The following is a 26,530-nucleotide window of genomic DNA, read 5'->3' as shown; positions in this document are numbered from 1 at the left end:
ACGGCATTGCCCCGCTCCCCCCAGCACTCGCCGCCTGATAGAGAGGCTCAGCAGCGGCCCCGTCCGCCTGCCGCGTCTCGCTGGTTCCGGCGAGCGTGGTTCCTCCTGATTGGCCGGGACGGCCTCCTGCCCTCACGGCCGCCCCTCGCCCATCTAGCCCCGCCCCGCCGGCCCCCCAGACCGGTTTTCCTCCCCTCCACCCCCTTTCCAGCCACTCCCACCCCTCCATCTCCATATTTGCTCTTTTGCACCTGTATTTCCTCCTTTTTCCTAAATGCCACCTCGATGCTTCCACGTTCCGGTAAAGTGGCTGCTCTCTCCCACTCTTCGCGCTGCCTCCGTCCCCTCCCGCTCGATCCCCGGTCACCCCGGCCCGTTTCTCTTGCGCTTTCTCGCTAACAGTTTCCAGGCGCCTTTTCAGCCGTGGTGAAGCACCTGTGCAGGCGACTGTAGCAGCAGCAAATGATGGGGGCCTGGGTTTAGTCTCGAAATGCTTTAGCCAGGTTTTTAATTTTGTGTATCTTGCATACGGTTTCCAGCAATTTAACACTGAAGTGGGTTGAAGTGCAGATGGGGAAACTGCATGTTTACATTTGCTCCTCTTGTTTGGTCTACCGTCCTCTCTGTCACTGTCTTTGATATCAATGTGCTTCATAGCCTAATATTCCTGGAAATTTTTTTGGGTTTTGGTCTTGCTTCATTTGCATTTTGCTAAACTGTACGGATATGAGACATCTGTTGTGGTTTCCCCTCTTTGCACACATCAAGGGACTTCATAAACAGCCACTGTTAAGAAGTGCTGGGTTTTTTGGCAAAGCAGTTGTATTTTTACTTAGATGACTGCGCTCAAGGTTCAAGGCACTTCGGGATCTTGTTATATACCATAGCGAAATGGAATAAAGCAGCAGCTGAGGGGCTGCCCCTTGGCTTGCCTGCGTGGCTTGCAGTTGACAGCTGGATTTTTTCCTCCTTCCCTGCTGCCTTCAGCTCCCAAAGGTCATTTGGCAGGTGCTTATAGGCTGCCACTACTGAGGTGTGATCAGGAGAGCAGAAAGCTAACACGCAGGGGCATAAGGAAAGGAGCACAGTTTGAATGAGAGTAGTCTGGTACTTGACCGATACAGTGTGGTCACTGTTGTGTCAGTTTAGCATGGTACAGTCAAATATAGTGTCGGTGTAATGCACAGTGTTATAAGTATATAATTGTCTCTATTTTTCTTAAATTCTGAAAAATGTTAGCTGTGTTTCCTCTCATAAAATCCTATGGAGACATCCGTAGTTAAAAATATTACTATAACGGTGCAAAGCTGCAAGCAGTTTTGTCCCATGCCACTTCTCCTCTATAAGGGACATCTCAGTGTGGCATTGAGCACTGATGTCAAGCCATTTTTCTCTGTGAGAAGATTGGATTGTTTTAATTCACAGCCTGTGAGAACATCTGTTGAGCATCTCTGACGCACGGCTAATAAGCAGATCTATCGGTTGTTCTTTCCAGGCCTCAGCGCTGAGAGCATTTCAAGGGAAAATAGGGCTTAGCCAGCAAAATCCTTGGCTGCTGAGTTATACCCTGCGACCACTGGCATGTCAATATAAGAGCTTTAAGTGCTATAGATAAAGCTGTCTGCTGTTTCTGAGATGAGGAAACAAATGTACAGATAAACATATTTTTGGCCTGGTTATTTAACTCTTCTGGCTCTCTGATCCAGTTGTTATTATAGCTGCCAAAATGATTAAAACAGACTGATCAGAATTCAGTGGGAACATCGGCGTGTTGCTGTATCTTCTTTCCTCCCTTGAAACCCACTGTCTGCCTATCCCTAAAAAGCAAAAAATGCTCTTTGAATCTGTTCATACTAATTTCTCATTTTCAGGTTCCTTTTCTTCTCAAATGTAGATACCCAGACAAACAGTTGTTTTATTCAAATTGTATCTACTTTGGCATGCCACTTGAGACTGTCATGGATCTACTTCTTCCTCTAAACTATTAAAAGAGTAAATCTGTATTAATGCTGTGAAACTCATACCTTTCTGTTTCTGGGGTGTGAGTCTTATTTGCTTGCCTCGTTATAAAAAAATACTGGAGTCCTCAGTCTCCTTTCTGATCTGTGAATATAAACGTTTGGTATCATGGGTTTTAAAAAATTTTTAAAAAATCTTATACAGAGCACTTTTCCTTGAATAATTTTGATGTCACCCAAGAGGGTGGTACCTCCCAAAAGATACTGGAGAGCTCCCCTTTTGGCTGTAGGAAGATGTCCGTGTTGGGCCAGCTGCTTGTGAGCTTGCGGCCGATGGCAGGAGGGTAACATACCCCCACTATCACCCGCTCTGTAAGCCCCTTTTGGTGGCAGCGCAGTTGTGGACTTCAGGGGACACCGGCCAGAGGAGAATGAATTGCTGCAGTTGCAAGGAAAAATCTGAGATAAATGAGCAGTGCTGCTGCTAAGGGGTCAGGTCTGTGGTGAGAGGCAGTGGCTTTTTATTAGCTCCACCAACACAGGGAAAAGAACAGAGGCTTGGGCATAAATCATCCCTCTTACTTTTTTCACTTCAGGGCTGGCTTGCGAGCTGACAACCTGTTTGTCCGCTCTATCGCAGCCCGCTGCCTCAAAGCCCTTTCCCGCTTGGTTAATCTGAGGGCAGACGTCGCTTCTTTTCGAGCGCTGCCCGCTTTACACCCATAGTGCCTGAAGCAGCGAGACCACCGGCACGCCGGGGGATGGTGCTTTTCCCGTTTGCTTTTGGGGATACTCGATCCCGCCGGTCCGCCGCTTCCCCCCGTTCCGCCGGAGCACGACGTCGCTGCCGGCGCGGCGGGCCCCGGACCTGCCAGCCCCCCACCACCCGGCCGACCCCGTCGTCCTGCGGCGGCGGCGGCGGGCGGCGCATGCCCGGGGGGGCGGCGAGCATGCGCGGCGGGGCGGGCGAGGCGCCGGCGCCGCTCCCGCTCCCGCTGCGCCCGCCGCTCCCGCCGGCCTGTGCCTCCCGCCGCCGCCAGGCGCCGGTGGAGGAGCGAGCCCGCCGCGGGCCGCGCGCGCTGCCATGGTCAGCGAGGCGGGCGCCGTTCAGGGCGTTGCGGCTCCTCCCCCCCAGCCGGCCTCGCCCGCGGCGCTGGGTAACGGCGAGAGAAGCGAGAGGTAGGGCACGGCGGGCGGGGGCGAGGCGGGCGGCGCGGCCTGCCCCGTCCCGTCACGCCGGCGCCTGGCTGCGGGGCCCGCGCCCGCCTGAGCGCGGCGGCGGCCGGGAGCGCCCGCGGCCCGCACGGGCGCGTGGGCTGGGAGCTGACGGCCGCCTCCCGGGGCCGCCCTCGGCGGGGGCAGCCGGGCCGGCGCTGGGTGCGAGGCCCCGAGGGGGGCTTGGGCCGGGTGCGCCCACGGGGGTGGGGGTGGGTGCTCAGGCGCGCAGCGGCGGCGGTAACGGCGTCGCTTCCACGTTGTCCGAGTGAGCGAGAACTGCCCGAGCCCCTCCGGTGGCTGTGGGCCGCCGGCCGCTTCGAGCGGGCGCTCCAGGCTCCAGGCGTGTGCTTTTTCCTCTTCTTAGCTTGTACTAATTTTTAAATTGACTTTGCTTTTGGATTCAGAATATGTTACTTGCGTAGTAATGGGTTCCAAATTTTATACTTGGTGTTTCAGAGGTAAGGTGTATTGAGATGGGCACCGGGGAGGGTATCGGATGTCCTTCTCAGTTCGTAACAGAAAGTGAATCTGTGTATGTGGGGCTAAAGAAACACATGAAGAATTTGGGTTCTTCTAAATTACAAAAATCCGCCTACTCGCTGATGCAGGATGATTTAGAAAGTTTCTTAGTAAGGCGCGCTCAAATTCTCGAGGTTTATCTTGTATCTCCATACGGTGTGCTCCTACACGTGATAGCAGAGGAGACACGGGGAAGATGAAACGGTGCTAACCGTGCTGTCTGTGTAGGATAGCACGCAACCCCCGCGGGTGTTTCCTCTGTGCTGAGGAATGGTATGGCTCCGGGTGTTGTGTCCAGGCAGCTGCTTTGCCATATCTGTGCTCCCAAGTTTTCCGAATTTTCCTTATGCTATGTGGAGTTAATTCTGTAAAATACGGTTATGTAGTGTAGGAAAGACAGGACCTTGCTTCCCTGATTTTTTTTTGTTCGTTTTTTATGCTGTGTAATCGAAATTCTGCTCCAGCACCCATCTTCTCAGCCCACTTTAACTGTGGGGGACTTTGAATCCTCTGCCACACACAGAGTATCATTTTGTTGGTCTCTGCAGGCTGACTTGACTGATGCTTCTGCCAAGCGCAGGGTCTGATCCTTTCACTAAGGTCTGAAGCAAATTTGTGCAGTGAGGAAATTGCAGGCATAGATCATGATTCTTCACGTGTGAACTTCCATTTCCAATAACTTCCATTTCCAATAAAGCCTATTCCTTTGTTATTGCACAGGACGAAGCCTGCTCAGCACCAGGGAGGGGCAGAGCAGGGAATAGCTCTTGGGCAATTTCACCAGGACTCACTGGAGACTTGATGTGCTTTTGAAACAGGGGAGATGAGTTAACAGATTTTTCTACAAGATGATGGTGAGGGCCATCTCGCATGTTGGCAGCATAGGTTAGCGTGCCTGTCTTCATGTCTTTAAATGGGGGACGATAATATGACGTATTCTCAGAATACAGTAACTGCATGATAGTTTTCGTAGCTTCAGAAATTCTGGGCAAAGTGCAGCATTTCCTCAGAAGGAGAACAGCAGTGCCAACTTGTTAAAACATGCAGCGTATTGGCGGGACCGGGTTGTGAGCGTATTTGCATGATTTGGAAACAGTTTAAGAGTATTTGCTGGGCAGGCTCCTTCTCAGCATCCTGCTGCTTAATGTATCAACGGCTTCAAGTGGAGCAGAGATCATGCCATGGACAAAAGGGATTCTGAAGGATGGAGCTAGGATGTGGTGCTTAATTTGCTTTGGGGAGCATTTCTGTAGAGGAAAAAAATGCTAATTTTATTATGACCATAAAATTCTATAGCTGTGAAAATGTGAAATGCACTTTTTAATTTCCTTTACCATATAGTATGTGCCCACATTGGCTGAATATAGCAGCCCAGAGCAGTTTGACATCCTCCTGAGTTTATGCAGCCAATTAGATATTCTCTGCTAAGTCAGTGACTTCCATGCATTGCCAGGTCTGTTTAGCAAGCTTGCTTCAGGACTGAGCTTGTTTTTTTTAATTTAAAATTAAATATATCCAATACCAATAAGAATTTAACTGAGAAAGAAATTAGTCATATTAATTAAATGGTGAACGTGCTGGATGTGGCAGGAATATAAGCAGCAGTGTCCAGGCCAATTTTAACAGTTTTCTTGAAGTAAGTGTGACCATCCAGTTGCCCAGCACATGTTTCTTGAAAACATATTTCTTAGGTTTTAATTGTCTGATCATTGTTTTATAATTATAGCTAGTTGGTTTGAGTAATATTGCTTGTGTCTTTTAATCACAATTTATTCTCAAATTAGAGGGAATATATGAAGGAGGAAGTGGAGGAGTGTGCTGAAGATGAGGCGACTGAATCGGAAGAAGACCTTGAATTTGATGAAAGAATTGGATGCCTTTCCAAAGGTTCCTGAAAGCTATGTGGAGACTACAGCGAGCGGAGGCACAGGTAGGCCTTATTGAGATGCTGCCATGATTCATGTTGGCTGTTAGCTTAGTCTAGAATGCTCTGCGAATAGAAACTTCAATAGGAGGGAGGCAGGCATCTGTGTTCGTTTGAAACTGGCCAAAATTGGTTTCTTATTGCTTTTGTGGACTGACAGAGCACATCTCCTTCAAGTAAAGACGTAGTATCTTATCCAAATAGATGCATTCATCAGTCATTGCATGGGAGATATTTGTGTAAAACTGGTAAGACTCCAACCAATGTAAAGGTTCACTGTAAAAACTTCTAACCAGTTATAACTGGAAGTGCACTGAGGGAAAGCTGCAATAAAACTTTCTCTTTTGGTTTCTTCCTAAGCACTTTTCTCTGTTTGGGGTTTCTGGGTGAGGCTGTATCAGCATGAACTGAAATGCAGGTTGGATTCAGCTCTATGCTTTCATAAAAGAGGAAAAACGTTCTCCAGTGGTGTCTTAAGAACTGGCTAAGTTAAACATTGGGATGAAGAGCAGGTTTCTAAAGCTTTTTGTCTTGAAGGTGTAGTTGATTTTAAGAGTAAGGAAAGCCCTTTGAAGAACTAAACACTTTACTCCAGGGCACATGCTTGTACTGTCCTTATTGGTCATTTCAGCTTCTCTCAAAAAGCTGTAGCTGCAAGAAGTACCTTTACTATATGTATCTGGACAGAAAATTGTGTCTGTAAGTTGGGTTGGGGGAGAGGTAGCCTGATCTGGAAATAGTGACTTCATCTATTGGACTGTTGGAATTATTTGCAGTTAGATAGGAAACTGCTAGTGGTAAGTTTGAAATGGAGGACAAAAATCTCTCTCATGTGATTACCTCTGAAACTCAGTTGACTAAAAAGTACAAGAAGCAATTGCAATCTACAGATAAGCCTTTGAAGTCATTATGCCACTTGCGCAGAAGTGTCACAAGGATCTGTATTACTTTGTTGTGTTTCCTGAATTGCAATGTTAATAATTAAAGGATTATTGTCTAAAAAAAAATCTCTAAGAGCTGATTAAATAACTTTGTAATATTAGTCCCAGTTCCTGAGAAAGGAAGCGAGTTATTCTTCTGTTGCAATTCTTAGAAAAACAATAAATGCTTAAAAAATCCTTTTTTGTAGTGTAGCACCATCCTTCATGAGAACTTGACTTTGGTAAAGGGTTCTTTAAGGATTTTTCAACACCAGAAATTACTTTAGCATTCTTTGGTTTATCCCAGTAACCTTATAAATGGCAATATAGGGTTGATTGTCTTATTATATGCCATTATAAAATTTTGACATAATATTCCCATTTCATTCAGGATTAAAGGGCCAGGCTTGTTTTCTGATGGAAAATATACCAAGGCTCCACAGACCTTTCACAGACTCCATAGAAGTACTCCACAGAATGCAGATGGAAAACATACGCTGTCAATAAGCTGAACAAATCACTGCTGTGCTCCATAACTGAAGTTTTTTCAACTTAAGGATGATTTAATAAAAGGGGTGTAGCAGGTGCTTCTGTGCGTCTGTTACTATGTTTCTGACTATGTGCAGCAGGATGATCTCCCCTTTGCATTGTACAGCTTTTCAAGTGTGATGAATAGGCCGCTTTAGAGATAAGTGAGGCACATATACCATTAAAATATACCAATTAGTTTTCTTCCTAAAAATAATTTCAAATCAATTCTTCACTTATTTAGCTGTTGGTAGAATGGATAGCTACGTGTTGCTTATCGCCAGAGGGAGAATCGTTTGAAATGTTGGGGTGGGAGTCCTGACTTATGAATGTTGGGAATGCTTATGGAAATTCATTGTAAAGCCTGTAGGTTTCCAAAGCCTGGAGCACGGTAATATAACCAGGGTGCCTTTTTCTAGCGGGACAGCGCATATACTATATATTACTTCTCTTCTCTGCTAGCTTCTTGGCTCTAAAACTAGATACAAAAAAATTTATAAGAACTTAGGTTGTGGACTAGTGGAGGCTTGAAGGGACTTCAAGGTGCACCTTCTCCTTCTTTTGTGCTTGAATTTAGGATTGAGTTTGCCTGGACCATCCCTCACAGTGATTTAGGGACATTTTGTTTTATATGCGGAGGAGGATCTAGCCTGTTGCTAAATCTTCCATATAGGGATTTCACAACCTCCTCATCACTCTAGTATTTGACTGTACTTAATGTAAAAAGTTCTTTCTTGCTGCAAAGGTAGGACTTGTCCTTTTCCCCTGCTACGTAAAAGCAAATACTATAGATCTGAAAACATTTTTCTAAGAACAGCTGATGGATTTATGAATCAAAGATACCAGTATTGTACTGGTAATGCTCAGATTTTGTAATGTTAGAATTTTGTTCTGCTTATGTTTCTGAATAATATTTCCCACAATCTAAACTTTTGTTTTTCTTTTGACCACTCAGTTTCTCTGATAGCATTCACAACGATAGCTTTCCTGACTATAATGGAGTTCACAGTATATCGGGACACATGGATGAAATATGAATACGAAGTAGACAAGGATTTTACCAGGTAATTTTTATTCATTATAATTCCTTTTAAAATTTAAGTTTTCTGCACTTCAGGACAGAATAGATCTAAAATGTTCATGTGACTTGCAAGCAATCTAGGATTGAAATTAAAAATGAAATACTAAAGGGACTTGATTTTTCTTCTGTTTAGTTGATTTGAGTTTTTTCTTTTCTGGAACCTACAAAGAGGAGAAATTGAGGTTTCTGCAATGAAGTAGTCAAAATAATATAGGTTGTTTGGTGGAGTCCCCTGAGTAATTGTTTGCTAACAATTCAGAGGACACTCAAATATGTAACTCAACATCAGCTACGCAAACCCACCAGATTTGCATCATGCTTATTCTACTTTATACAGCCAGTATATTGCCATTATACTTTGTGCTGGTGGAAGTGAACCCTAAGCACTCAGAACTTTGACTGCACTGTCTAGAGGTTGCTATTTACCTTGTCTGCAGTTACAGCCTCCAAGATTAGCTGAAGATGTTTGCTTTTTGTTTCTTGTGCTTGCCTGGGCTGCCTTTGCCTTTCTTCCTGAGGTGGTGAGGCACCCATGAGTCCATGTGAAGTTAGTGGAGATCTTGTGCACTGAACACCTTTAAATATCATACATCTGGAACTGAAATAACTTCAAAAGCTGTTTGACTAGTTGCTGTGGTAACAAGCCAACATTATGACTATTAATTGGAGGAGGAAGGTGCTCAAATATTTCCTCAGTTCGAAATTTGTAACTCCTATGTTGTCCTGATCCACTGCATTCTGTGAAACTTATTGCACTGTTGTTGTGTGGAAAAAAAAGTGTGAAAAATTAAAAACTTAATAAGAGTTGAACAAACTCTTGGGCCAGTAATACTTCCAGAAAAATCTGTCAGGAGTTTCATAGTAAAATTCAACAGGGATATCCAACGCTTTTATCTCTTAAATTATGAGTAGTCATCAGTGCTTTAATAATTAAAAGTCCATCTTAGTTCACCCAAACTTTAAACAGCTTCAGTTTATATTTATTGATGTAAGCTTTGTTATTTGACTCTGTTTCAGCAAGTAATCTGAGAATTTTAGTAATGTATCTCTTAATACTTGTACTCAGTGTTACTTATTAGCTTTTTGCCTTTTTTTCTTTCCAGTAAGTTAAGAATCAATATTGATATTACAGTTGCCATGAGGTGTCAATGTAAGTATTCCATTGGTGAAAGTTTTGAAACACTTGAAAGGCTCTTTAGAGCATGCATTTACTTGTAATATAGTCGTATATTGTTCAGAATATTCTAACAGTGAGGTTTCTTCTGATCTTGATAGTTTGTAGAGATCTTGATGGCATATGACTCGTTGATAGAACTGATAGGACATGTGAAGAAAAGTATTTATGCTGTCTCGTCCGTATCTTGCAGAACTTTGCTTTGTCTTTCAGCTAAAAAAGGATCTGTTGTTCCAGTCTCTCTCTAGCTGGAATATTGTAAAAGCTCATTGTGAGACACAACTCAGCAGCAGAAATATATCACAACTTGTATTTATTTATGAAATTGGCAAATGTTAACCTGGTCTGTTGTTTAACAATACTGGAACCATCAGGTAATTTCATCCTTCTGATGAACGTATGGTTGCCTTCCCATTTAAAGGCAACGCTTACTATTCTTTTGACATCATTTAGGAAATGAACTATTGTTTTTACGGACTGGTGTTGGTTGTCCTGGACTGAGAAAGAGGGAGAATGCTACTACTACCAGGAATGCAAGAAAATCTTCAAGAATCCCTTTTTTGGCAAGGTTAAACCTTGCATTAGTTGTATGGCTCATCAGTACCATGCACTTTGTGTTTGTCTCGCAAGTATTAATTCACAAGTCATCCCTTCTTTACTCTTAAAATTTGTGTTTTTAAAATCTTCTTGGTATTTTCCAGTAAGCATAACAAATTTTGAAAATACTGATTTAAATTTTATTTTCTTTAAATTTGAGAAAAAACCTAAACTTTATCCTCTTTTTTAACTAGTCTTGCTTTGGATTCAGTGCTTATGGAATGTGAAAAAACATCTCTGCATAGCAGATCCTAGAAAGCTTGTGTATGTGGTTCCTACAACATCTCTGAAGATGTTACATCAGTGAGAGAATATTGCAAATCTGAAAAGCTTGTCTCTCTGTCACTGTGCATCAGTTGATGATGCTCTGATGTGAGAGGTTGGAAAGTAGGATTCTCTGGTTTCCCCTATCTCCCAGTAATCTGCTTCTTGACAGATTTGTTTTTCTTTTGGTTTGGACTTCGTTAACAAGGAACAGTAATTAATTCTGAAAATTTACCACTGTATTGTGAAACTTCATTTCAGCTTGAGCTTGTTTGTTTATGATCATCTGTATAACTCAGTATTTTTCTCCCTATAAAATAGATGTGGGGGCTGATGTTCTGGATTTAGCAGAAACAATGGTCGCCTCTGCAGATGGGCTAATCTATGAACCAGTAAGTTGATTCTTACCTTTTTATTTAAAAAGTAAATTGCTCTTCACTTGATGAGCAAGCCAGCCCAGCAGTGCTCCTCAGTTGTGTTTTTTTCCCCACAAATGGGTTGCGCAGAACCTCCCCAAGTATTGTCTGATCCTTGAGTGAGGTCTGCGGTGCTTACCCCAGGAACCTACTAGGGAAAAAGGCTAGCATTGGGATTTCTGTGTGTTCACTCTCTGCAAATACAGCAGATTTAAACACAGCAGGCTCACAGATCAGTGCTTCTTAACAAACTAGTGATTTCTCCAGCTAGTTATTTTTACATGTGCAAATTCTAGGGATAAATGCCAACAGTATTTGATATGGAAGGAAAACTCAGAGCTGTCATAAAAAGAGAATTGATGTAACTGCTCTTTAACCAGAAGAATACTATGATTCTAAAAAGGGGTAGAAAGTCACCACAGTATCCTTATAATACAGGATGGCATTAAAGTTTGTAAATTGGGTTAGTATCCTTTTAATTGCTGTGTTGTGAACTGAAGGCCCTGGGACTGTGTAAGCCTATGCTCTTAAAGTGGCTTTGCTTGCATAATACAATGAACTTTGAAGTCATTATGCTATGTGAAAGTAATTTATCATTTACAGAAAACCTATTAGAGAATGTAACTTCCTGCTGTAATTATTACACTCTCCAATAACTGAACCATACTCCAAATTATAACAGTTTTGCCCAAATTCCTACTTGTGCATGTGAGCAGGAGGAGATGGCTGAATGGAAGGACGTGCTGAGGAAGGGGAAGGAGCTTGTTTTTGTTTGTTTGTGCTCCTTGGAACATTTCCTCTTTTTGCCTGGACAGTCATCTCTGCGCTGCTCTGGCTGCTGCATGCTAGCAGTTGCCCCAGTGATTATTATGATCTTAGAAAGAGAAAACTTCCCGTACTTGATCTCTTTTGGCCATAGCTCTGGGTAGGTTTGAGCATTAATTGCAATTGAATTTACTGTCTGGAGTACATCGGCATTAACAACACATAGGTTTGAATTCAGTGCACAGGTGTTACTGGTGATATTCTTGTGCTGATTGAAGTATAGCAGGTCTTGTAGCTTGTCTTAAAGAAGTGCTCAGTGTGGGTTGAGCCTAGAAATAAACAGTCTGCACCTGGACCCTTGTCTTTTAAAGATTGCTCCTCTGCTTGCTTCATTGCTGTTTGCATCAAAACCATGCATGTCAGTTATATCACTTAGAATGAAATTGCCACTCACTGCTTCTTCTAGTCCATGTTAGTCAAAGGCTAGAAGTGCAAAGACAGCTGACTCAAATTACAAGAACTTTAGGAAAAGATGATGAAGTTATAAATGCAAACATGTGAATAATTCCGGTACGGGAAGGGACAGAAATTTCCATACTTGAACACTAAATGTGTTATTCAAAGTGCAAAGTCCTTTCAAACTCCAGTATGTTGTAGCAAGTGTGAAGTTGATTTTAAGTCCCCACCCCTTCCCACGCCTCAATTCTCTTCGGAGTTTCATGGTTGGGACTTGAGCGCCTCCTGCACGTTTTATTAGATGTATTATTTTTGTTTCAGGTGGTATTTGATCTCAGCCCACAACAAAAAGAATGGCAAAGGTAAAGCACTGAGATGCATGTCTATGGTTTGTATTATTTGTACTGGAAGTGACTTTGAGGTACACTAGGGTCACATGACAGAACTATGTTTTGGGTCTAACAGCTCCTGCTTGTAATTTAAGGTGCAAACCTGTGAAAAGATATTAATTTACTTTGCTTGTCTCATGATTTGAGATCTCTGTTATGGAAAAAATTGGTTTGGTACTTACTTGTGGAACTGGGTCATGCAGTTGCAAGCCAAGATGTATGGACTCATTCAACTTATGTTTCCAAATGAACACTCGGTAGCATGACTTTTAATTACGGGTTCAGATGCGTAATGCAGATAGCTTGATATCTAAATGTCAAAGCTGAACCATAGTAACAAATTGGCATGTTCTTGTGAAAGCAAATGATTTTGAGTCTTTCATAGAACTGAATTGAAACACTGTTTATCACTTCAACTGGAGTAGCTTGGTTATGTGTGTGATTGCTATAGTGATAGTCTTGTAATAGAACCTGAAGCTTATTTGGGAGTCTGGCTGGTTTTGGTATTTTGGCAACATACTGCTGTGAACACCAGAGCTTTAAGCGCTGCATAGAATATAATTCTCAAAGACTATTGTAACGTTTTAATACTGACATGAACCTTCCTAACGTCTTGATTTATAACCTGAAGGTGATAATTAATTGTGAAGTTATTTTCTATGTTACTGTTGCATGCTTTCACACTTGTTTGTGTAATCTTTAGGATGCTGCAGCTAATTCAGAGTAGACTGCAAGAAGAACACTCTCTTCAAGATGTGATATTCAAAAGTGCTTTTAAAAGTGCTTCTACAGCACTGCCGCCACGGTAAGAAAAACTAGGATGTTGTGTTGTCGTTCCCTTCTCCCCCGCCTAATTAATAATATAATTATCAATATAATACAATTATAACTAATATCTAATTAGACTTCACATTTCATTGTGGTTATGATTTCCATACACCACCCCCACCCCCGCCCCCCCAGAAGATAAGAAAAGAAGACCTTACTGCTCTTCATTGCATTTTAAAATAGTGTACTTGATACTTGCTTTGGAGAGCTGTTGTTTTATGAAAACCTCTGGGGTTTCCAACCTGGAGAATGTTTCCAGGTTTTGTGTGTGTTTTCATACATATATATATTTACATAATACAGACACACAAAGAAATGTGTACACACAGCTTTTTTAGTGCATTTTATCTGGTGGTTCCTTTTTAATGTGAATTAGTAATGCCAAAGCAATACTAAACAGAAGGCTTTTTTTTTTTTTAAATGAAAGAACATCTTTCTGTCCAGTGACTTAAAAAAAAGTCCAGCTATTAGCTGTGACTTAGTACTTCATGATTTTAAAAGAACTAACCTTTAAATAAAAACGTGTTTTGTTAGTAAATGCCCTGGTCTAACATAGCACTGTTAAAATTGTGTGGAGAAACCTTGCTGTTTACATCTTATTCTAGCTACCCTCAAAATACTGAGAGACTAAAGCACAGAAGGCTCGGTCTGCCTGAATCTAGATGCTACATCATTTTTTTTTTCTTCTTTCCAGGGGAAAACGCTTTCTACATGAAAGCTGAAATTACTTTCCCCTTAAAAACAAAGAAACAAAAAAACCCACAAAGGCAAGGCATAAATAAAACAAAACAACCACCAAAAAGATGTGTGCTTCTGATGTTATAGTCTCCCTATTGGAGGACTAAATACATGCTTTCCTCCTAAGGCAAGGCTAAAGAGGGCTCAAAAAATCTTTTTTTCTCATTTAGTTGATGTCTTCATATTAAGTCCTTCTGTTTCTCTGATACTTGTCAGTGAACTATTTGAGATGGCTTTTATGCTTGGGATGTGTTTAAAAATTTTTTTTTCCATTTCCCTCTAAGGAGCAGATTTGGAAATATGTTCTGAGCTGTGGACATCCTAACAAGTGTGGGAAGAGGAAGGTTTCATAAAAAAGAAATGTTGAAAGCTGTTCCTGCTACAGCGTTGTTAACATGACTAATATATTTTGTTATGTTCATGGTAGCATTAAAACTTTCCCAACAAGCCTTTTTTGGTAGAACTAATTGGGGGGGGGGGGGGGGGGAAAAGCCCTGGAGCAGCAAGATATGCTCAGGGTCTTATGTTTTCTTTTCACATGTTCAGGTATCATAGGTTAGCTTCGTAGGCCAGATCTCTGAATACAAGTATGAACGAAAACTTACTGGTTTCATCAGACTGACCTTTTTTAGATTCCTTCCCTTAAACCATCTCCAGATGATGTGTTTCATATATATATATGAAACATATGTGAAGTATACTTCCCATATACTTTATATATATATATATACATGCACACACACACTATATAAAGTATAATTCCAGAAGACAACAACAAGAAGAGGTAGATGATAATGCTATATCTTTATGCTAGGAAAAAGAAATCTAACTGTACTCCTGTTATTTCTGTTAGTGAATATTCTCAAGTATTCTTTATGTTGTTTCTGTTTAAACAGGGAAGATAATTCATTACAGTCTCCAGATGCGTGCAGAATTCATGGTCATCTCTATGTCAATAAAGTGGCAGGGAACTTTCACATAACTGTGGGCAAGTATGTTCTGTTCAATCCCTGAAAATAAAACGAAAGAATTGACTTCTACATTACACATAGTGCATGCATGTGTGTGTGCTTTTACACTTCCGAGTTAATGACTGGGCTTTATTAACCTTCCTATATACCTACTTAGTATTATTTTCCATGTGGTATCTTTTCTTGCACAGTTATAACCAAATTTCTTCATAAGTTACTAAAACAATGCAGTGCATTGTTGCATGCAATGTAGTGGTTATGAATTCCTGTGTCTTACAGGATAAAAACTCTTGAAAATAGGTCCTCTATTAAGTGTATGACATGGAGTGGACTGCTTGTACTCACCTCCAAACTTCTCCTTTCTGCTAGTATGCAGTTCACTAACGTGGATGAAGTGTAGATATGTGCCATGTCAGTGCAGAGATAACATAGTTATAGAACCATAGTTAGGAAGCCAAATGCCAGTTCATCTTGATTTGAGGACAGAGTTTCTGATGTGCTTTGGCAATGGTATTAACTGCATAGAAACTTGTGTTAACCTTTCTCTGTGCTCTCCAGCTCTGCTGTCCTCACTTATCTTGCTGCCACTGCTGACACCAGAGATCTTGGCATGAAATCTGTGCTCTCTAATTTATCCACATGTAATTCCAGCTGCTGTCTTTGTGTGGCTATTTGTCCAAATGTTACTTCTGTCTGGTCTTGTACCCCTCTCTGATTTGCCCCTAGATGTCCAACTTCTTAAGCCCTTTTCCGAGCTGACCGTTTCAGCCTCTCATCTACTGCCATCACTTCTCTCTTCCTGTCTCTAGTTCTGCAACGCTGAATAAGCTTTTGCTTTCCTTTGCTTCCATTTGCTCATTGTTATATTTGTACTTCTGCTAAGTTGCTCTTTCTCTTTTTATAGTGTTTTGTTTTGTTTTTTAAATGGCTTTTCTCACTTGGCCACCTTCATACCTTATCGCCTGGTTATTTACTGTAGTCCTATCTTGACTGATCTCATTGTCTTACTCCACCTTCTGTTTGTCCAAAACTTACATGCATTTGGTGACAATTTTACTTCAGCTAACTAGGGAAAGTTTTATGTGTTATTGCCTGGACTGGTAGGAATGAAGTGTGGCTGGGACACTGTTCTACTTCCCAGACAGAGTTGCACTTTTTTTTAACCCCCTCTTCACACTGTTACCAGCCTCTGCATTGTACTTTCTACAAACAGGTGTCCAGACATGAAGTTAACTTGCTTAGTCAGGGAGCAAATACAGAACACAGATACCTTGCTTCGTCATAGAACAAGTATGGTAAAGTTTTCATTAGGCTCTTAAGCAGTTCTGCAGTTCATGTGGTATGCCTCGGTGGCTCTTCTAGTAGGTTAGTAACTTGATGTGTTCTTGGCATTTCTGAAAACGCAAGGCACTAATTTTGTAGGAGAGGTTTTTCATGAGTCTAATGTTCCTGTACCTTGTCATTCAGCCTGTCTGTACTTGGCAGTAGTAAAAATGTCTTTTTTTAATAGAGATACACACATTTTTTATATATATATAGAAAAGTTTGTACATATATATACATGCACATATTTTTTATATCTATGTAAAGTATTTCAATAAAATAGAGGGGGAGAGGTAATATTTCTACATAGTGCTGTTTAGGAAAACTGTCCTTTGTGTGGATTCATTAAACAAATTTTTCATAAAACGTATCTTGCTTTCTTTAGGGCAATACCACACCCCCGAGGCCACGCACATTTGGCAGCCCTTGTAAGCCACGAGTGTAAGTTCTTTCATCTCCATGTGAACAAGTATCATTTTGTTCAGACTGCTGTCTCCTATTCATATGTTAACATATGTTGCTGTTGTAAAGATGTTCTAGCTGGGCAGTTGCATTGTAGAGGAAAGTGAAGAATATTCTTTGCAATGTTACCACTCAGCAGTGACTTGCTTTTGTATGTTTAACACTCTTAATATTAGCTTTAGGCCACCTCTACAGTAATGAGAACATGGGAATCGTGGATGTATTTTGTTGTAACACAGGCACCACATGAAATTCCTGTATTTCAGTCCAAACTGCCTATTTCCTCCAAAATCTGTTTTTATAAGGTTAAAAATGTCTGACTTTTGTCCTTAGAAAATTCATTTTTAGGTTACAAGTATAGAAACTACATGCATGTTGCTGCCATACTTAGTGTGAGGCAAGGGTGACTTACTGTGGAAAATGAACTTGGTGTTGGTTAAACCTCCAAATGTCTGCCCGTGAATTTATGTCAACACAAGTGTATAATATTACAGAACTTAGATACCTTTGCAAAATCAGACAATGTAGTAACTTGGTAGTTGCCTTATGCTTCCTCTGTACACTTCCTTCACAAAATTTTTGTCTTTTTAACACCTTTACATACAAGAACCCGAACTGTAGAATAACTTCAGTATTTGGCCAACTAGAAATTTCCTGTTGTGAAATTTTAACTAATTCGTTTTCCAATGTGAGAAATGGGTGCATCTTTTTTTCTGAGAAAAGTACAGAATCTCATAGTTTAAAAATGTTTTATTCCTCTGTATTGTCTTTTAGCCTATAACTTCTCCCATAGAATAGATCATTTGTCGTTTGGAGAGCTTATTCCAGGAATTATTAATCCTTTGGATGGGACAGAAAAAATAGCTTCAGATCGTAAGTGTTGTGTGTTTAAAAAAGCAGTGTTTTCTATATTTTTCCAATAACCATTTAAAATATTATCATGTTTTATGAATGTTGTGATTTACAAACACCATGTCCTGTTAAAATTGGTAGCCAGCAGTGCACTGTTCAGTTATCTACATGGCATCTTAAATGGACAATTTCTGTTTAATATCAGTGTTGCTGTACTTTGCTGTTTCGCTAAAGTTGATTTGCAGTTTCTTCCAGAGTTGTGTTACATTGAAGTTACAGTATATCTGAATATATTGCAAAGCATTTTGCAGCAGTATGCTACCATGCAGAATTATAGATCTGACTGTTGTAACAGGCAAAAATAAGTCTGATTTGGTTAAAAAAAATATGTCATCAGGAGTCTTGGACTCTATTCCTGTATTTCGTTTGTTGCTTCCATGGTGTATTTTGTGAGGCTACTACAGGAAGGGTTTGTGTACCGCTTTGTTTCCTCATGTATAAGTAAAGGAGTATAGTAACCTGCTTTACAGAGCTACCTATGCCTCATCCTGACTTCAGTTCCCTTCTAAAGCTGCTGTTGTCTCGAAGTCAGCTGCTCCTTTGGCTAATCCAGCCAGAATGGTTCAGGGTAGTTGAAACAAATTGCTTCAGTCTATTGATGTTTGTTCTCTTAGGGAATTGCACAAAGACAGAGCAGTTATAAATAAACAAACATGCTGATTGCTCTAGACTAATTTTCTAGAAGTCTGTCTAATCAAGAGAAAAACTGTAACCAGTTTAGAAGGGCTTCCAGCATTGTAGACAGTGGCTAAAATCTCTTCAAACCGCTGTTGAGTGGCCTGACCTTAGCGAATCTTTTCATTACATGGGTAAAATATAAATTTCTCTGAGTACAAATGTGACATAGGCCTTGCCGATGGAAACTAACTTTGTTTATGCAGGTGGTGCTGAAGTAGTCTTGGCCGTGCTGGGGCTCCTTGGAGAATGTCCCTAGTGTAAATGGCTTAGCTGATTATTTTCAGTATTATTTGTTTGATATATTTGTGAATGCCTCAGATGTCTTTGACTCTGTACTTAATTCAACAGTGAGATTTGTTTTCTTCTAGACAACCAGATGTTCCAATATTTTATCACAGTTGTGCCAACCAAACTCCATACGTACAAAATTTCAGCAGAAACTCATCAATTTTCAGTGACAGAAAGAGTAAGTAGAAGAGAAAACCATGCAGAGACAAATATAACAATGATTGTTCTTTAACAAAAGCTTGAATATGAAACCGGAGACTTAGATGTACCGTGGTTTTGAGAACTCCTCTAGTGTGAAGAGACTCTTTGTAGAATGTTCCAGTGCACTAGATTTACTGTAAATAAAGTAATACTGATGGTAAAATATATGTGCTTGGTGACATGTGCTAAGTTCTTGCATTAGTGTGTTGTATCTGTAGATCTGGAGTCTGATATTAGAATTAATGATAGATATCCAATCGTTTCCACTTCACTGAATGCTTATGGAGGTGGTGGTGAAATCGTGTAAATTCTAGTTCTGTAATCTTGTGTGTAGCTTTACAAATATTTAATCCACCTTTAGCTTTTTATCCGTGTGGGAAGCAAACCAAAAACCACAGCTCACTTGAATGTCATGAACTTTGTTGTGAGTGTTAGAAATGGAAACAAAGGTAGTTGGTATGGAAAACTAATCACACAGAAAGTATCTGTCTCTCAACTGTCTTGTTTAACCTTTGTTGAACACCAACTTTAATTATGCTCCAGACTGGAAAGCTTCTGCTTCTGGGCTTGGAGAGGCTTTTAATTCTGAATCCATAAAAAAAGTAGTTATTGCAGCATAGTACACGCACAAATCATAAAGCACTAATTTTAAAGAATGCTGTAAATAAGAAGGTGGCCTTATGTGTACCAGTTACATGTCTCATTTCCAGACACTGAACTCTTTTGATCTTTTATTCAAAAGCCGAAGAAAAAAATCTTTGCGAGAAGTTTAATTAAAAGTGACAGATAAAGCGAGAGGTAAGAAGGAAGTGTTGGGCTGACAGGAAATTCAGAGATTAGGATGGCTATTTACTGTAATACAGTTTGTGCTGTTCTGCGAGGGAGAAGAAAAATCTTAATTTCCTCATAATTCCATGCTGTGCTTCTGAAAAATACATAGCTAGGGGAAGTAGGATAGAGGTGATGTCTTGGGGTTCAACTTGGGACATACAGACTGCTGAAGGGAAAGGCTTGCTCTAAAACTCATGAAAGCCGGATTAAAGAGAAGAATGAAGAGGAATTTCGTAATGCAATATACTCCCATCTCCTGCTGGTCTAGCAATCTGCTTCATGTTTTCTCTGCACAATCTCTGCAACAACTAAGTCAGTCCTTAAACTTCTGGACATCAGTCAACTGCTCATCTTACTCCGTATTAGATTTTTTTCATCTTGTATTAAATTTTTCTCTCCTTCTGCTGTAAAGATGGTTTCTTTCAATTAACTCTGCAGCCTTAGTTAGCTCTTTAATTTTTTTGTGGGGATGTATTTTTTTATGAAAGTTGCAATGCAGTCTCAGTTTGCGTAGGACAAAAGCTTGTGAATAGTGGAGGTGAAGTGGCATTACATACTTGCTTGCTCTTGCTGTCTTAATAGGTAGCCCCGTTGCTTGTAAAGTTTATCTTTGGAAACCATATACCCCTAGCAGATGAGCTGGGAAAGGCTATCAAGAACAGTTAACACTGAACAACTTAGTGCATTTATTTTATAAGAGAAGGCATATATGCAGACCTGGAAGAAGGTGGTCAGCTAGCTGTGGCCAAAACTTGAATACAGTGAGGTTTAATTGCCAGTGGTGAGCAGACTGGGAAGCAGTGTTTGGAAGGTGTGGGCAGAATCATCTCCACTGTTGTTGTTTGAGATACAGTGTTATCTGTGTTAAAAACATTTTGTTCTAGGAAGGCTTCACTGCTATCTGAGATATCTCATGCAGGTCTAGTTATTTGCACTAGGTTTTAGCAACTGACAGTTAAATTTTCTGCAGCAGTAGAAGCTAGAAGCAGACCAAAACGGTTTGCGGAGAAAGAATTATGTATATTTCGAGGGTGGAGTTTTGGGTGTTCTGTTTAACTTCGTATTCTTTTTCACCATTTGACCTCAAAAGACCAATAAGGCTGAGGGAAATAATAGAGGAAAAACAAAGAAAAAAATGTGGTTTTTTGTCCCTTGCCAATGGCAAGATTCTGCTTACCTACCTTTAGTCTTCTCTTCCTTCTATGTATGCCTGAATGTTATGCTGAATGTTATGCTCTTGAAATATAGAAAGTATTCTGTACTGGTTAGGGATTTGTTTGTTTTTTTTAAACCATTGCGAAGTTTCTGTGACCTGTTGTCACTGATACATTATTTTGGCGTCCTTTTTACTTTGGTTTGGTAGCAAAAGCAGCAATATGGTTTATGCTAGGTGACTGGAGAAGTTGCCCAGTCTGTATTTTCCAAAGTGGTATTCTGCTTTTTATTTTGTACTGTATTCTGCATGTTTTTTTGAGCACAGACTTAAATCTACAGGTGAAATGGAGCTGTGATATATTGCTTTTCTCTTCAGTTCAGTCTTGCTTGTCTGTCCTCTCTGCTCTTATTAGCCTAGACATGGCTGAGTTTGCCTTCGCTCAGTTACGTTCTTTTCTGCTGCCCTTGTATATTTTCAGCCAGACCTACCTGGCAGTGCATTTATCAACCCTTTTTACTAACAACAAAATAATAGTGAACTTTTGAAAGGAACTTAAGATTGAGGAGTTTTTCTTTCTTCTGAAATCTTTTTTTTAAAAAACAGAGATTTCCAGCAGCCAACTCTCCTCTTTGGGGTCTTTTAGTTTAAGAATTTGGGCAGACGAGAAGAAACTGTACAAGTTCTTGAATAAGGACTTGAGGCATCTGCTCTGTTTAGAGTAGTCCTGGTGAGTTTATTATTTTTATTGAGGTGTATTTCTTGCTGTGTGACTGTTGCCTGAAATTACCTGACTGACATAAATATTTTGAAAAGAGGCTTGATACTGATATTCAGTTTTCAGACCCCAGGAATTTTGAAATTTTAATTTTTTTTTCTTTTTTTTTTTAATCAAAGCAATGGTTTATGGCATATGTGTAAATGTGCACTGAGAAAGAAAAGTGGCGTTAGTCTAATTTAACTTAAGCTTCTTAATTTCCATTATGGTATACTCTAAGGTCTTCCCTGATACTTTTTAAAAGCCAGCAAATAAATCCTCTGTGGCATGTGAATCTAGAGATATGCTCCAAGGAAGAAGGAGGATGAAGCCTAACGAGTCTGATATGCAGTGTGGAGGTTTATGTACACTGTCTGGGAAAACTGCCATAGCTAGGGCTGTTCTGCAGGTCTCATCCTGATTTAACTGATTAATATTAGCGCATAAAGTAGGAAGAGTTGGGGCACTGTGTTATACCAGTATATACCACTCACTTGAATTCACAGGCTAGACCAAGACTGTGGCACTTTTCCTCATAGGTACCAAAAGCAACCTAGTTATAAACTTCCGTGTTTAAAACACCGTGCGAGCAAATCTTGTGAGGATAGTACCAGGGCCTGATAGTGAACATTGATACACAGCACAGAAGACCAGTGACCAGGAAAGTGAATTGTTACTTAATGATGTTTCACTTTTAGAAGGTAGTGGCCAAAGTTATTTTTGTGTTCCCTGGTCTTCTGTCGACTGCTAACTCTGATTATATAGCTCTTTGTCATCACATTGACTAAGATTGTTTTCCTTGTGACTAATAAGAAGTGACTAACTTGTGTTTCTCTCTTCTTTCAGGAAAGAGTAATTAACCATGCAGCTGGCAGCCATGGGGTGTCAGGAATATTCATGAAATATGATATCAGTTCACTTATGGTGACAGTGACAGAAGAACACATGCCTTTCTGGCAGTTCTTAGTGAGGCTCTGTGGCATTATTGGTGGAATTTTTTCAACTACAGGTAACTATCAGTGCTTTCCTGCGTAAGTTCTACCAGAATTTATTTTTTGGTCATGGTGATTATGCTATGGGTAAATTACAGCGGAGTCCTGAACCTCAAGCAGGTTTAACACGGAGTGCCTGTTTGTGTGCACTGAAACATGCAATGAAAGCGGCTCGTTTTTGGTGTCCCAGTATGCTGTTTCTGCTGTTCTGAGGGGTTGGTGTTTCCTTTTGGGTAACTATAACGTAATTTATTTACTTCTTGAAGAGCAAGGAGATGTATATATATAGATAAAGATGTATACACATGCACACACATACACACAGGCTACTGATGTTCTGTGTATTTCCTATAGTTGGGATCCAGTGCTAAATGAGTGCCAAAGTTAGGATAAAATTTCCATCGGAAGTAACGGGGAGGATTTTCCTTGTGTAACTTGTCAATGTACTTCAAGATTTGCTCTTTCAAAGAAAATAAATGAAGATGAAAAGACACAATACACTTACTAGTCAAGACATAATAGGGTATCTTGATTACAAGTTATTTCTTCTCTTGGCTTTCACTTGAAGAGAGCATTATAAAGAGACCTTGAACTAAGAGCTCTCTTTCAAAGTAGATACTTCTGTCCCACAGAATATATTTTCACCTGTGAAAGCTGGGTGGAGGGTATTACATTTCTCAGGATCATTTAGGTTGAAAAAGACCTTTAAGATCATCAAGTCCAACTGTAAACCTAACACTGCCAAGTCCACTGCTAAACTATGTCCCTAAGAGCCACGTCTACTCATCTTCTAAATACCTCCAGGGATGGTGACTTAACAGCTTCCCTGGGCAGCCTGATCCAGGGCTTGATAACTTTCTTGCTTGGATAGCTTTGGCTTTGCTTTTATTGATGCATTTCAGAATGTTAGAATTCCTCCCACTCTTGATGTTTCCTTTCTTAATGTTTTACGTGCTGGTTTACTGCACTGTATCCTGTTGTAATACTTCTATAAATACTACGGTTTTACTACTTGTGACAACTTAAATCTTGTTTGACATCACAGGAATTTTACATGGCTTTGGAAGATTTGTAGCAGAAATTATTTTCTGCCGTTTCAGACTGGGCTCTTACAGAACTGCATCGGTAAGAAAAAACTTTCTCTAAGTGGTACAGCTACCTGAGGCTAAGGACAACATTGGGACTCAGTCCCAGCAGAATTTAAGATGCTTGCAATAAACCCTCCCCTTGACGTACATATGAGCAGAGATTCAACAGCTTTTAAAAATAGTTGGAAAACCAAACATGTAAGGAAAGCAGGTGTTTTCTAAGAAGCTGCATTAATGAAACTGAGTCTCTTGGAGATTTCTCTGCTACATTCCCTCCATTGTCCTTACTATATTCTTTTTATTTTCAAATTGCTACAAAAATTACATGTTTTCCCAGGCCTCGTCAGTCTCCACTGCATATTCTTCTTCTGCTTGGCCTCCTGACCAAAGAAGAGGCACCGTGTGCTGCAGGGGTTCAGTGTTGCTGCTGGTTAGCCTGCAGGCTACTGCCAAGCAGTGTGAAAGAACTGAGCAGTCTTTACCTTTCCCCTCATTGGGCATTAGTAGGGTTGCTCCTCTAGCAACTACTTGGTTTTCTTTTACTTTCATTTTTCCCATTTAAGCCTGTAGGTAGCTTTTAAGACTTCTACCTTTCTCTTAAATTTTGTTGAAATTTGCTAGCTGGCAAGGTAATGTGAGTGGGGGGAGAGGAGGGAAGGCAAACAGATTCGTCTAATTTTTGTTTGGGAGACCAGGCAAACGGCATGCAAGTAATGCCCAAGAATAAAGAAGTGTGTGTTTTGGGAGAGGGAGGGAAGATTCTGTTTCTGGACAAGCCATTAATAACCCTTTGGTTTTGTTTGACTAGGTCCCACTTCCTGATGGCCACACAAGCAACCACTTACCTCTAATTACAGACAATAGTACGCATTAGCCTCCTGAGAAAACTTTCTTTCTTCCTGCCTGATACAGAAGACACTTTTTTATAATAAAGAAAACATTGTGCAATATGCTGAGACAGTGCTGATGGGCAGCAAAAAATGAAGCCTTTACAGGAAAAAAAAAAAAACAACCTGAACAAAAAAACCCCCAATTTGTGTAATTTTTGTCTTTCTGAGTGCACATGGAGTCATAGGAGGTTGTGACACCAGTGAGGTGGACCATCTTCTGGAGATTAAAAGAGCGTTGCTGCCAATACAGTATACATGGTCGAGCTGAACGTCTTTGAGATGACTGCCATTGACCACTGAAGCACCTTGGCAATCTTGGTTCTGTGCCTGGGAAGGCTAGCAGACTGCGAGGGGAAAAGAGTACAAGGGGGGTGTGTGGAGGGGCCGGGCAGCAGGCAAAGGGGGACAGTAACAGAGCTGGGGTCTCTCTTAGGTGTATGAACTGGGGTTTGGGTTTTCTTGTTCTTTTGTAATGGTGGGGCTAAGATGTTATTCTTAGAGGTGGGGAGCAATCCTAGAAAATGCTGAAGAAGAAGGGAGGCAAGAGAGAACTCAGGGAGTGAGGTGGATCCCAAGCCATAATGTTGGTCATAGCTGCTGCCTTTCTGTAGTCCCACCATTCCGTAGTGGAAGAAATGTAATGTGGAGCAGAGGAGTTCCTCTCTGTTTTCACACTGCTGCTTCGCCAACAGTGACAATGTTGCTTCTGGTGTTCATGTGGAAGTGCCCAAGGACTCTTGAGAGTGGGCTTCAGCGTACACAGTTTTTTGACTTGGAATAAGAAGCCTTTTAAATAAGGCATTTGACTGTAGTTTTGATAAAAGGCAAGACTCCCTAGCAAAAGATGAGGAAATCTTTGGAGGCCTCTTTCTTGGTAAAGAAATGGCTTTGATGGAACCTTTGTTGTACCCCTGCTGCTAGTATACGAGCATGGTATGTAAATCCTGGAGATGGGGAGGAAAAAGCAAGAAGCTGCCTTGCTTTGGTTCAGCTGAATACTGCAGAAATGCGGAGTTCAGGGCAGCCGGGAGGGCTGCCAGCCCAGGCAGGGAGTGGTAGTAGGTAGGTAGTAGGTGACTTCAGGGAATATGAATAATTTTGCTGCAGACAGATGATGAGGAGGGATCTACAGAATCGACCCTTATTATTCATGAAGGTTTTTGTAAAATAAAGTGAGAGCAATATCAGTTTTATATTATAAATATGCTATTGAGAATGAATGTTATTAATGCAGATGGTGCTTCGAGAAACTAAACATTCTCTTACTGCTGAACTACTGGCATATACCTGTGGTTAAACAGTTACTTCACCAGGGTGAAAAATTAATGATTCCTTCTCAGCAAAACTTGTTTAATAATATATTAGGAGATGATGCTGTCCCTGGCTGTAGTCACCATGGAATGAATATTATAATTGAGAAGACTAATTATGGAAAAATAAAAAGATCAGTGGTGTTGTCAGATTTTGCTGACTTCTGTTAATGTACTTTACAGGACACTCGAATCTTGGTGATGAGCACAGTGTAAATAATGTAGCTGATTTGCTATGCAAAGCAAAGGGTTTCCCAAGCTGAGAATTTATATGAAATAGTAAATAAAATGTGGGAAATGAGGAAAGACCTTTGTTCAGTTCAATGGTTGAGAAAGACAGAAGTTGAAGGAAGCCAGGTCCTTGGGTCGACAGCCATGTTTGGGGTTTTCTCTTTCGTGGGTTTTTTAACACTGATTAAAACTCCAGCAACTTGAGAAACTTGTCCTCGGTGAGCAAGAAAATCAAGAGCTGTAAAGTGTTGGTTCCCATTTCTCTTTGGCATTTCCATCTGAGGTTTCTTCCTTACTTCTGCTCAGACTGGTTCTGCTTTGGCCTTTGTCCTAACACTTGTTTCTTACCTGCCTGGAACAGACTGGTGGGAGATACTGATCTCAGTTGACTTTCTGTACCAGAACTTAAATGTTATTTTCTATTCTCACATAAAAGAGCCAAGCAGCTTGGTGTGTCTTAAGTCCTCATGTGGTGTATTTGTGGTGTTTTATCGAGAACAAAGCTAACAAAGCTTGTGTGACGGCTGGTTGCTAATGGAAGAAAATTGGGCACCGACTTCCCAATGTGAGATGCTGCGTCACAGATTGAATACAGGATCAGCTGAACCTGTGTTGCTGTGCTGTTTGCTTTCTCCCCACAGCAGCTTTGGTTGTTACAGCTAGTACCA

At 40.8% G+C, this 26,530-nt stretch overlaps 1 protein-coding gene across 4 annotated transcripts; it reads left to right on the top strand.

The window, feature by feature from the left end:
• Positions 1-210: 210 nt before the first annotated feature.
• On the top strand, positions 211-26,330 carry ERGIC2 (ERGIC and golgi 2). 4 transcript variants are annotated; one of them, XM_075081348.1, is made up of 14 exons: positions 211-301; positions 5,480-5,625; positions 8,023-8,131; positions 9,252-9,298; positions 10,505-10,575; positions 12,142-12,182; positions 12,913-13,014; positions 14,672-14,767; positions 16,455-16,510; positions 17,306-17,404; positions 18,490-18,587; positions 22,198-22,360; positions 23,389-23,468; positions 24,240-26,330. In XM_075081348.1, exons 2-14 carry the CDS (start codon positions 5,520-5,522, stop codon positions 24,303-24,305), a joined length of 1,134 nt encoding a protein of 377 aa, XP_074937449.1. In that variant the 5' UTR covers positions 211-301; positions 5,480-5,519; the 3' UTR covers positions 24,306-26,330. The 4 variants fall into 4 exon arrangements, with proteins under 4 accessions (XP_074937449.1, XP_074937448.1, XP_074937452.1 ...); XM_075081347.1 differs by lacking the exon at positions 211-301 and adding an exon at positions 2,905-3,137; XM_075081349.1 differs by lacking the exon at positions 211-301 and adding an exon at positions 3,943-4,580.
• The last annotated feature ends 200 nt before the right edge of the window (positions 26,331-26,530 follow it).

This window comes from Phalacrocorax aristotelis, chromosome 1, assembly GCF_949628215.1.
Source record: "Phalacrocorax aristotelis chromosome 1, bGulAri2.1, whole genome shotgun sequence".
NCBI classification, from domain to species: domain Eukaryota; kingdom Metazoa; phylum Chordata; class Aves; order Suliformes; family Phalacrocoracidae; genus Phalacrocorax; species Phalacrocorax aristotelis.
This window is presented reverse-complemented; position numbering and strand designations above follow the sequence as displayed.

Excerpts from the sequence above, each read along its gene's own strand:
- ERGIC2 (XM_075081348.1), top strand. The coding sequence starts at position 5,520 with ATGAGGCGACTGAATCGGAAGAAGACCTTGAATTTGATGAAAGAATTG. Across the intron at positions 12,183-12,912 it reads CAACAAAAAGAATGGCAAAG|GATGCTGCAGCTAATTCAGA; the intron begins GTAAAGCACTGA and ends TGTAATCTTTAG. Across the intron at positions 22,361-23,388 it reads TGGAATTTTTTCAACTACAG|GAATTTTACATGGCTTTGGA; the intron begins GTAACTATCAGT and ends TTGACATCACAG.